We start from the raw sequence: 13,007 nt of genomic DNA on the forward strand, positions 1-13,007 counted from the left end.
AAAAACCTCCCTCCCCCATTTACACTCATTCACACAAAAGGGTTGTTTCTTTCTGTTATTAATATTCTGGTTCCTACATTATATATCAATATATATCAATACAGTCTGCAAGGGATACAGTCCGTAAGCACACATGATTGTGCGTGCTGCTGGTCCACTAATAATACTAACCTTTAACAGTTAATTTTACAAATTTTCATTAATTACTAGTTTCTATGTAACTGTTTTTATATTGTTTTACTTTCTTTTTTATTCAAGAAAATGTTTTTAATTTATTTATCTTATTTCATTTGATTCATTTTTTAAAAAAAATACCTTATCTTCACCATACCTGGTTGTCCAAATTAGGCATAATAATGTGTTAATTCCACGACTGTATATATCGGTTGATATCGGTATCGGTTGATATCGGTATCGGTAATTAAAGAGTTGGACAATATCGGCATATCGGATATCGGCAAAAAGCCATTATCGGACATCCCTAATATATATATATATATATATATATATATATATATATATATATATATATATATATATATATATATATATATATATATATATATATATATACAAAAAGTGCGGCCCGCAGCTAATTTTTTAATAACCCCTGCCCATTTTAAAAATACCATTACAAAAGAATAAAAAAAAAATGGAATTAAAGATCAAATAGGTGTAATGTAATGAGAAAATGTTGCAATGTTGACACTAATGACACAAATCTGCCATGCATGCAGATTTTTACGTTAAAACTGACATTGCTCAAAAAATTATATAAAACACATCATCGACGGATAGATCTGAATGTGCAAATGTTCAACCTGTGACGTCACGCTACTTCCGGTACAGGCAGGGCTTTTTTATCAGCGACCAAAACTTTATCGTCGATGTTCTCTACTAAATCCTTTCAGCAAAAATATGGCAATATCGCGAAATGATCAAGTATGACACATAGAATGGATCTGCTATCCCCGTTTAAATAAGAACATTTCATTTCAGTAGGCCTTTAAAGTCCTACATTTTTTTCTTTTGGACTACCTATATATATTTCAGCTCCTAGACTGCTGAATCATTCCAGTTGAGGGTCAACTGCAGTGATATCCAACTAAATTGTTTTGGGATGGGTCACATTTCCAAAAAGCTAAAGATCGAAAGGCTGGACTTCGGCCTTCACTATTAGTCTTATTTTGTATATTCCAGAGAACCAGCATCCTCTACAGTAGACATTTGATTGATTGATTAAGGACTTTCTGCAAAAATGTGAGTCTCTCACAAGTTTATGAAACTAAACTCGCAGGCCACCAGTTGAATAGCCCAAATGATTAAAAAAGAGAGGACCTAAAATGTAACCTTGAGGAACACTACTAGTATAAATAAAGAAGTTGAACGAATTACTACTGACTGCATCTGAAGTAAACAAGGTACAGCAACACCTTAGATACATACATCAAATAACGGGAAAAAAAATTGTAACTGCCAAAAAGAAGAGGACTTAATGGGGGGCCTTGAGGAACGCCTCAGTTATGTAAATCACAAATTTGGGCCTGAGTGTTTTATGTTTGCTAACCAGGTTAAATTATCAATGCAAATATGTGACAATGTGTATATACAGTGGTCCTAGGTCCTTGATACAACAGGAATACTCTCGTGTTTTTAGGAATTTTCTGCAAAAATGTTTGTCTACAAAATTTTAAACCGAACTCACAGTTTGGCCCAAATCTGGCCCCAGGGCCGCCATCTTATTAGCCCTGGTCTACTGTCTAGCAAGTATCGGACAAGTCTGCCATATTGCTTAACTTTTTGGATGGTGTCCGACTCGATTTTGGCAACATCTCACCAGTATTGGGCGAACTGGAGCTTCACTGGGTTCTGCTGTCTTTTGTCTTAGATTATTCTTGTTCGACTCGTATAAAGATAAAAATAAACAATAACTAAAATGACAGAAACAAAACAAAAAACTGAATTAGGACTGAGAAAGTGAGGAGATCAGCCAACGCAAAGACACTGCCGCTCACCCCAGTGTTGATTCCTACATTTCATACATTCAAAACCGAATTCTGAAATTTTGGATTGCTGAATCATTCCAGATTCAAGTGTGCTCTGTTTTCTTTTCTCTCTTGGCTCTTGGCAAAGACGGTCACACTCTCTCCCCTACCCGTGTCTGATCTGCTTGCTTCTTGTCTCTCCTGTTTTGTCTGACTGTCGTGTTGCCTCTTTTTGCACTGCTCTCCAAAATCTAAACAATGGAATTGATCACCTGTGCTCTGAACAAAATTCTCGGGTTCAGGGGAACCTGTCTGTCCTATCGGAAAAGTTGTTGCAGGACACACGACGGACTCTTGGGAGGAGCGGAGTGCTGCGTGCCGGGCAACCCTTCCTGTCGAGGACGTTGACGATATCTACCTATTCGGAATCATGATAACAGTACACCTGCTGATTGGAGTAAGTGTTGCACTGTATGAAAAAATTGGAAGATGCTGGCAGCCATTCAAAGCACCCCAGAGCTGCCACAAATGATTGGAGGATGCGGCCAGAACTGTGGACACTCAGACTTTATAACATCGAATCCTCTGCCCTGCGGGATGAATTTGAGGATCAGAAATAGACAATTAAGAGTGAAAAGTACATTTGTTTTCAGTCGCTCAAACACAACGTTTCTACTAATCTTGATTGTTTTCCCTGGCTGCAACATAGCAAGGTTATTGCTTTGAGATTCCCCTTGAAGACAGTGCGGCAAAGACGAAACAAACGGGTTAGAGTTAGCCTGCTCCCTCCCCTCCTGTTGCAAGTCTTGTGGTTTCTGTGTAAAATGTGTGTGTGCTTATTGGCTATCATGTTTTTTCTCGGCACCAGTCTTTGCCCTCTACCCTATAGTGTCCAGTCTGAGATCAACTTTTTTTTACTCATTCCACCCCAGCGTCTACCCTTTTCCCAGCTTTTACGGAGCGCCGTAGTGGTGATCCATCTGTCTAGCTTTATTCTGTCTACCTGAACAATGTGTGTTTAATCTTGGACGGGTTTGTGGTGAAAAGAAAATTTCGTTGTACTTGTGCAATGACAATAAAGACAATAACATACCACACCAAAATTCCCTGTAAATTTCCATAGGAAGTTAAGCTGCGGAATTTTGTGTTGTGTGGTAAAGTGTCGCAATGCGTGCACGCTACTGCATTGTATATCGCATTTGATTTCAAAATGTAAGTAATTGACGTTTTTTATCAACTTTCCAGTTTGGAATATTTCCAAAATTCCCTATTTTGACTTCCTATAGAAATGTCCATACATTTTCCAACCCCTTTCCAACCTAAGTAGAAGACTTCACATAAGTTTGCTATATTGCTTGTCTTTTTGTATAATTCACGACTAAATTCCTCACCGTTATCAAGCCAACTGAAGCTTTAGCAGCATCTTTTTACTTTGTTCCGGCGTCTTGATCCCTCACAAGTTTATCACATTTTTCATCTTCTCCTTGGCTGATAGTGTAATTGGCTTGAGCTTATCTGGCTTTAAGCAAAGTAGACTAAAATGGTGAGTGACGGGGGCAGTCACTGCCAATTGACTCCCATTCCCCAGATTGTCGCAGGCGGAATGATCCTTCTCAAAGTCAAAAGGACGAGAGGACAAGTCCTTTGGAATTAGTCGTCTCTCTCAGGCATTTGACGTTTAATGTTAAACAAGTAGTTTTTGACAATTATCAGAATATAGGAGAATTAATCAGGCTGGAATGGTATGCTAATTCTAAAACAGATTTTTGACAACAGCGTGACGTTAAATGTTTCAGAAAATTAGAAGTTTCCCACGTCAGTCTAAGAAAAACACAATGGAATGCCACTCTTGACCCCGCACTACGATGGTTCTATGCAGAAATTGTTATGGGGTGTCGCTTTATGCCTGGGGTGTACAAACTACGGCCCGCAGGCCAAGTGCGGCCCACCAGCCTCTTCAATTTGGCCCGCGAGACATCACGAGTTCAACAAAGCATCGCAGAGTGCTTTCAAATTAATCTTAGTTACCAGTCGGTCTCTGAATGCTACATATTTGCTGCCATCTTGTGGACAATGTGAGCAAATGGGATCAATGACCCTTGGAAGTACTATGAAGTAACAGCACTGCAATTTACTTATGAAACAATCCAAACAACCTTCCCGAGTCATGGTGCAAAAAAATAAATAAATGCAACTAACGTAAAGGTCAACACACATGGTCATAGACAACACAACCTGCAGTGCTCACTGAAAATTGTGGAATTTTTAAGTTGTCAAAAAGTTTGGACACCCGTACTATATACTTGCCACACGTTAGCTTCACACATATCAACTATTAAGTCACTGTTCCCCAAATGTACGTCAGGACTAAAATGATCCGCATACTTTAACATTACTTTTTACTGGTTGTATCAGAAAACGGGTGTCAAACTTGTTTTCATTGTGAGCCACATGGCAGTTATGGCTGCCCTCAGCTTGTAATGGTCAATAATATATAAATATGAATGCACAAGGATTTGCCTAATTTTATTACACAATGCCCTGTGCAATTCATTAAAAACATTTTTTTTTAAATGTAAACTATAAAAAAAATTCTGTAGATTTGACAGTAAAATCTACACAAGTCACCAGAATTTTACTGTAAAATGTAATGTGGTTTTTAGAGTATTACTGTAAATAGAAAAAACTTAGCGGTTTTTTTACGGTAAAATTCTGGCAACTGAGCTGCCAGTTGTTTACTGTAAAATCTACGGCTGTTGTTGTTTTTATTACTGTACATGGAAAAACAGTACCATTTTTTAACAGTAAAAAAACTGGCAGCTCAGTTACCAGATTTTTACCATAAAATCTATTTTCATTTTTACAGTTTACAATTTGACTGATAACGTACTTTGAAATCATAAGTCAAGCAGATATTTCAGTGATTATTCTTTAATTTAACAGAAAATATTTTTGGTATGTATAAAATGTATGTTGCATCATAAGATAATAATAAAGTTGAAAGTATATGCAATTGTCAAAATGTAAATAACGAATACATTTAGTTAGTATAAAAAAAGTACTTTATTGATGCATATTATTTCCAAAATGGCAGATCCGGCCCCCGGGCCTTGAATTACACACCCGTGTATTCGAAATTGCCATTTGTCTGGTCCACTTGGTAATCGGTGTTAGAATTTGTTGTTGAAAACGCTCGTAAAACATTGCGAAAAAAGAGAATTTGCCAAAGAAAAATATTTTTCCGCTAGCTTTCTGTATGTTGACTACAACGTACCGCAAACACTTATCACAGTCGTCGATCATTCTTTTTGTTTACTTATGGATTTTTACCTTCCAGTGTGTGCTATAAAACCTAAGCCGGCCTAAATGGTCTTTTTGGAAATAAAAATGTAATGAGTCGGGTTTTAAAGGCATTTAACGTTTAACGTTAATAAACAAGTAGTTACCGACAATTATCAGGACTTATTTCGTAAAGCACAAACAATGACTCGGTGAAAATTGAAGAAAACTTACAACTACAAAGCTGACCTGACAACAGCAATAAGAGAAAGTTGGAGCAAGGTTGACGAAGAGTTTGTCACTCGTTAAGTCCGTGCCTCAGACAATGCAAGCTTGTATAAAAGCCAAAGGTGGTGCATCAAAACACTCATGGTGTGTTTTTTGTTTTGTTTTCCATAAATCCATTTTTTTTTTTCCTCAGAATTGACTGATTCCATATTTCTATTTACTCTGCTTGATGTGACAATTAAACTGACTACCACAAATGATATCCTTGACTTCTTTTAGTGTTTCTTGAAGCTAGAAAGTTGCCATTTGAAATAATAATGACTATATTTTTGTGTCATGTGTATTATTTGTTGTTTTTTTCCAACAAAATTAAGCAACTGGATGGACATACTCCAAGTCCATCTTTTTTTCTAAATCAGGTTTTCTCAAACTGAAGGGTCTGGACCACTGGGCAACAATATTTATTTTTTGATATTCTAGTTCCTTATCATTAATTAGTTATTATACCAAACATAGATGTTTATCGGATTTGCATGGTTATCTGTGTTCAAATATAAGACGTTAAAGTCAAATGAACAAAATGAACGGCTGCCAAAAACACTAGCGGCTAGCTTGTGTAATAGCCCTAAATACGTGTCGGCCATGTTTTTTGTTTACTTTGGATCTTTACTGTACTTCTCAGCTTATAATGATTGCAAACATTATACCAATTCACAAAGCTGGTGATAAAAACAACTTGCAAAAGTATCGATCTATATCGATTCTACCAACATTATCAGAGGTGCTCGAGAGGGTTGTGTACAATAGACTAAGCGGATACTTGGATAAACTAAATACTCTCATCCCATCCCAATACGGATTTAGGAAGAAGAATACCACCTGTATGGCAATCCTTGATCTAATTGAAAAAAATCCATGATAATGGTGAGTGTGGAATCGGTGTTTTCCTTGATTTATCAAAAGCAAAAAGGGACAAGCGGTAGAAAATGGATGGATGGGCATTTGATACCGTTGATTTTGAAATTTTATTGAGGAAATTTCAACACTATGGTGTCAAAGGGGTTGCACTCAGTTGGTTCAGAAGTTATTTATTTGAAAGGGAGCAATATGTGCAAATAAATAACAGCAAATCTCCAAGTAAAATTATAACATGTGGAGTTCCACAAGGCTCCATATTGGGACCACTTCTTTTTATATTATATATAAATGACTTTGTGAACTCATCAATTATTCTTCACAAAGTAATTTTTGCTGATGAAACAAATGTATTCATGTCACACAAAAAATTAGTTAAACCAGATAATTGGTTCAAATGTAATAAATTATCCTTAAATATAAATAAAACAAACTTTATGATATTTCGTTCAAACAGAAGCCGTAAAACCTTTGATAGGATGCTGATTAAAATAAGTGGTAAAGCAATTGAGAGAGTTGAGAGCACTAAATTCCTTGGTGTTTATATACAGCCGTGGTCAAAAGTTTACATACACTTGTAAAGAACATAATGTCATGGCTGTCTTGAGTTTCCAATCATTTCTACAACTCTTATTTTTTTGTGATAGAGTGATTGGAGCACATACTTGTTGGTCACAAAAAACATTCAGGAAGTTTGGTTCTTTTATGAACCAAACTTTTATAAAGATGAAACTAAAATTGAGCTGTTTAGCCACAATACCCAGCAATATGTTTGGAAAAGAAAAGGTGAGGCTTTTAATCCCAGAAACACCATTCCTACCGTCAAGTATGATGTTGGTAGTATTATGCTCTGGGCCTGTTTTGCTGCCAATGGAACTGGTGCTTTACAGAGATTAAATGGGACAAATAAAAAAGGAGGATTACCTCCAAATTCTTCAGGACAGCCTAAAATCATCAGCCCGGAAGTTGGGTCTTGGGTGCAGTTGGGTGTTCCAACAGGACAATGACCCCAAACACACGTCAAAAGTGGTAAAGGAATGGTTTGAATCAGGCTACAATTAAAGTCCTGACTTAAACGTGTGGACAATGCTGAAGAAACAAGTCCATGTCAGAAAACCAACAAATTTAGCTGAACTGCACCAATTTTGTCAAGATTTTGCAATAGTTTATATGTGGTTCAAATAGAGTCCGATACAGAATTAGGAGAGCGTTAAAAGGAAGAAAGTGCCTCAATTTTGAGAGTAGACCGACATATTCAGATAATTTATTCATTAAATATTCAATATGGCTTTTGAAATGTATAAATCCATCTACAGTCGTGGTCAAAAGTGTAAATACACTTGTAAAGAACATAATGTCATGGCTGTCTTGAGTTTCCAATAATTTCTACAACTTTTATTTTTTTGTGATAGAGTGATTGGAGCACATGTTGGTCACAAAAAATATTCGTGAAGTTTGGTTCTTTTATGAATTTATTATGGGTCTACTGAAAATGTGAGCAAATCTGCTGGGTCAAAAGTATACATACAGCAATGTTAATATTTGCTTACATGTCCCTTGGCAAGTTTAACCGCAATAAGGCACTTTTGGTAGCCATCCACAAGCTTCTGGTTGCATTTTTGACCACTCCTCTTGACAAAATTGGTGCAGTTCAGCTAAATTTGTTGGTTTTCTGACATGGACTTGTTTCTTCAGCATTGTCCACACGTTTAAGTCAGGACTTTGGGAAGGCCATTCTAAAACCTTACTTCTAGCCTGATTTAAACCATTCCTTTACCACTTTTGACGTGTGTTTGGGGTCATTGTCCTGTTGGAACACCCAACTGCGCCCAAGACGCAACCTCCGGGCTGATGATTTTAGGTTGTCATGAAGAATTTGGACGTAATCCTCCTTTTTCATTGTCCCTATTACTCTCTGTAAAGCACCAGTTCCATTGGCAGCAAAACAGGCCCAGAGCATAATACTACCACCACCATGCTTGACGGTAGGTATGGTGTTCTTGGGATTAAAGTCCTCACCTTTTCTCCTCCAAACATATTGCTGGGTATTGTGGCCAAACAGCTCAATTTTTGTTTCATTTGACATCACATGGACAAAGATCAGACATTCTGGAGGAAAGTTCTGCGGTCAGATTAGACAAAATTTGAGCTGTTTGGCCACAATACCCACCAATATGTTTGGAGGAGAAAAGGTGAGGCCTTTAATCCCAGAAACACCATGCCTACCGTCAAGCATGCGCTGAGCCTGTTTTTCTGCCAATTGAACTGGTGCTTTACAGAGAGTAAATGGGACAGGACAACCTAAAATCATCAGCCCGGAGGTTGGGTCTTGGGTGCAGTTGGGTGTTCCAACAGGACAATGACCCCAAACACACGTCAAAAGTGGTAAAGCAATGGCTAAATCATCCATGAGATGACACAAACGACTGTATATTTTAAATGTGGGTCCCTGTCCACAAGCTGTGTGCTTACCTTTTTGCAGAACGGACTATGATATTAACAAAAGAAACGATAATGTAATACAAAATTATGTTAGTCTGTAAATAAATATGCAATAAAGGCTGAGTCAGGGTTTTCCAAACGTTTTGTCAGGACCCTAACATTCTCGGGGGGGTCAAGCACAAGCTTTTGTGTTGTTTATCATTAGTTTATGTCAAATGTTTAGAGACACTTTCATTCAATACAATAGGACCATATCCACAAACATGTACTGTCAATGATAAGTCCATGTTATGTGGCAATGCATGATGTGTTTCAGGCAGGCCTACCTGCTGCAGAATGACCATGGTTCAGTCTCGGTTTGAATCCAGGACATCAGAACTCACATGTGTGGGCGCTGCAAGAGTAACAAAAAAATAACAATAACGAGAACATGAAAATGAGTTATTCACTAAGGTGTCCAGTGGAAGGAAAAGAGGCAGCAAAGGCGGGGTTGGTAAGTAAAAAAGTGGGGGTTGGTAAGTAAAAAAGGGGGGCTTATTGGATTCCAGGAGCTAATCCCGTCACTTAAGTACCCAGCATAGTTTACGTATGACTGCTGAATCATTTTCTCCTCCACCAGGCCGCCATTTATGTTACACCATTTTGGTTTAGGTTGGTGTACCGTGTTTGCCACCTCAAACGTCAATAATACAATTTTGCGTCGGAAACAGCAAAGACGTTGCAGTTTGTCACCTTTTGTGGCATAAAATGCTTTGGCGATGTCCTAGGTAGACAGTTTATTCTTAACCCTGTAACACCCCGTGTTGTAAAATTACAACGTTACCTTTAACCATCCTAAAAAACAATCTGTTATATATTTTTTTTACCACATTTACATAGTCATTGGGTCCTATTGTTCAGTCTCACAAGGCTATCGGATTGTACATTTGTTTATAAGTCATGCCTTCTGGGCATGAACTCACACAACCTCTCAAGGTTTCCTTCGAACAAAATCTACAGTATTTGTTTCATTGGACTGGATTCATCAGATTAAAGTAATTAAAATGTCTTTTATATATTCTTTGGTTGTTATTACAATATCTCGAGCATGTACATATGTAGTTTTTGTGGAACAGATGCATCAAATTTCATTTAGAGCTTGTTATATAATTGTTGCAATTATACAACACTGGGTGAATGTGGTAGTCAAATAGCTGGCTTGTTGCAGTGGGCTCAAACAGGTTGTATTCCCTCCACTACATCACTGGCTGAAGTATTTTCTCTGTACATGGATAGCATACATTCTACAGACGTTTTACAGACGACAGGGACTGTTTTTAGGACTTTCACCACCAATGAAAGTCTTCATGACCAATGTCATGAAAAGAAAAGAAGAGGGGGAAAAAGCGTTTTTTAAGAGCTTTATCTTGTTTCATATTTTTTATATTTGTAATAAATGACTTCATAAAAATATAACTAATGTGTGATTATTATTAATGGTATATACCGTTATGGGGCTAAGTAAGCAATCAACCCTGCAAATGAACCCTTAGTTGTTCAGACAACGTGAGTACAAATACAGAAATTCTGCTCCCATCAAAGCCCAGTGTTGCAATATTACAACATTTCTCTAAAAACATACATACATTTTTTTTTAACTCTTCAATTTCTGCATCAAATGCCTCCTACAACAACATCTGAAAGGTCAAAACAATTTTTTTTTAGGTTTTTCTATATTTGGGTCTTACTGCTTAAAGGTAGCTAACTGCTAGCATGTTAGCATCTTATGTTAGCAATGTATGCAGTCTAAAGGCAGCAAAAAACCTTAGTTATATTTAAGTTAAATTAATTTGATGTATATATATATATTTTTCCATTATTAACCCTGTGGGCGTGTGCCTTCAAGAAAATGTAGGTTTATTCATGCGTTAAAAGCTCAAAGCTGGCTTAGCTGCACTAGCTAACATGCAAATGTTTTGGGTACAGGTGAACTTTCGCTACTGCTCTATAGAAAACATTATTTTGATCATAATGTTGATTTTTTTTTTTTATGTGACAATGGCAATAATTAAGACTTACATGGCAGGAGCGACTTGGAAAGTTCATTAATGGCCTAGGAAGTCGACTAAAGGCCTCGGCTTCCGCTCGTCCATTAGTGTCGCAGCCTCTGCAAAGAGAGACAGACTTTTTGTTGGTGTTGACAATTAAAACAGAAAGCAAAAGTGAAATGTATCTAAAATAAACTGATATTAATTCCAAAAAATATTCAAAGGTAAATATTATGAGCTGATACAGTAGTTAGAAGCGCAGCTTGAGTGTCATTGATATCATTTCGAAATTATTCATTAACACAATAACAATAAGAATAAATGTAAAAAAACTGAATTTTTAAAAATACAAATATTAAAAAAGCAAAACAATTAGATTGAATATAATTTTGGAAATATAATATTTTTAACGTTGACAAGTGATTTCTAGAAAGCGATATTATTTCCTTTCAAAACTGTTTTCATATTTTTGTGAAATTAAAAAAAAAAAACTTTGAAAGACAAAACATTTAATATTATTCAGATGAGAAAATATTTTATTTTCATTTTGTTATCGTTCTTTTGATTTTTTTACATACCTGAACCAAACAAAAGGGCTACTCAATTAAATAAAATAATTTTTTTAACAACATTTAAATAACATTTTACATTAATTTCTCAAGGAATATTTGGCAATTTGTTTGTATTTGAGAATTTCTAGGAACAAATTATTGTAACAGTCAAACAAGGCTTTTTTTGTTGTTTTTTTTAAATTTAGTTTTAATAAAACATTTTTCTCTCTTTTTCTTTGTTTTCTTAAAATAGAAGAAAATAAACAGTGACATTGTTACCATTTTTTAATACATGTTTGTATTTACTGTCTGTAAAATAATTTGTTTTATTGTTCTCTTATTTTGTTTTGTTTGTTGTCTTAGTTTAACAAAAAGAGGAATGTTTTTTTAATTCCAAAACTTTTTTTTTTCATTTTACTTTCTTTATATTGATTTTATTTTCAGTTTAATTATATTATAGATATTTCAATAAAAATAAACTTAATCAGACTAAATCGGTCAAAGATCCTCTATATGACAGAAGTGCTCTGCTGTTTTTGTGAACCTACTTTAAAAATACAAGTCAAAAATCCTCTATTTAACGAGAACGCTCTGCTGTTTTTAAGAACCCAATGCCCAAAACGGTAGTCAAAGATCCTCTACATGACAGGAGTGCTTTGCTGTTTTTAAGAACATAATGTCGAAAAAGTCAGTCAAAGATCCTCTACATGAACAGGAGTGCTTTGCTGTTTTTAAGAAAATAATGTCGAAAAGGTCAGTCAAAGATCCTCTATAAAACAGGGGCACTCTGCTGTTTTTAGCAACATACTTTAAAATTACAAGTCAAAGTTCCTCTATATGACAGAAGTGCTCTGCTCTTTTTGTGAACCCACTTTAAAAATACAAGTCAAAGATCGTCTATTTGACAGGAACGCGCTGCTGCTTTTAAGAACCTAATGTCCAAAACGGTAGTCAAAGATCCTCTACATGACAGGAGTGCTTTGCTGTTTTTAAGAACATAATGTCGAAACGATCAGTCAAAGATCCTCTATATGACAGGGGCGTTCTGCTGTTTCCAGGAACATACTTTAAAATGACTAGTCAAAGATCCTCTATATAACACGATGATTGTTTAAATTTAAATTATTATATATACATATATAATATATGAATAATATATTATTCATATATTATATATTATATATATAATATATTATATATATTATATTATTTATTATTATTATTGTCTATTGTGAGCGAACTGTGGTGCTGAATTTCCCCCAGGGATCAATAAAGTACTTTATATTCTATTCTATTCTATTAAACAAACATTTTGGTTAACTATTGGCAGGCACCAAAGAACATATAGGCAAAAAATATAAAAAATGATAATAATAATAATAAAAAAATAATCACATTTAAAATTTTAAAAAGCTAAATTGAATATATGTTTTTAAAGAAATATTTTTTGTTTTTATGGTTATAATCATCCAAACTAGGAAGCCTTTCAAAATATGTATATCAGTGTTAAAAAAAAAAAAAAAAAAAAAAAAAAAAAATTATTGCAGATTTGCATTAATAGTTTTTGTGTCTTTGGTGTT

At 35.4% G+C, this 13,007-nt stretch overlaps 1 protein-coding gene across 2 annotated transcripts in view; it reads right to left on the reverse strand.

Moving 5' to 3' along the window:
• The window catches only part of myo7ab (myosin VIIAb), a 68,772-nt gene extending 57,775 nt beyond the window's left edge, over positions 1-10,997 (reverse strand). For both annotated transcript variants that reach the window (XM_062048987.1, XM_062048986.1), the window contains exons 1-2: positions 10,908-10,997; positions 9,176-9,243 (exon numbers count right to left, since the gene is read on the reverse strand). In XM_062048987.1, coding sequence (XP_061904971.1) covers positions 9,176-9,193 — 18 coding nt within the window. In that variant the 5' untranslated portion in view covers positions 9,194-9,243; positions 10,908-10,997. The remainder of the gene's footprint in view (positions 1-9,175; positions 9,244-10,907) is intronic.
• Between the last annotated feature and the right edge of the window lie 2,010 nt (positions 10,998-13,007).

This window comes from Entelurus aequoreus, linkage group LG05, assembly GCF_033978785.1.
Source record: "Entelurus aequoreus isolate RoL-2023_Sb linkage group LG05, RoL_Eaeq_v1.1, whole genome shotgun sequence".
NCBI lineage: Eukaryota > Metazoa > Chordata > Actinopteri > Syngnathiformes > Syngnathidae > Entelurus > Entelurus aequoreus.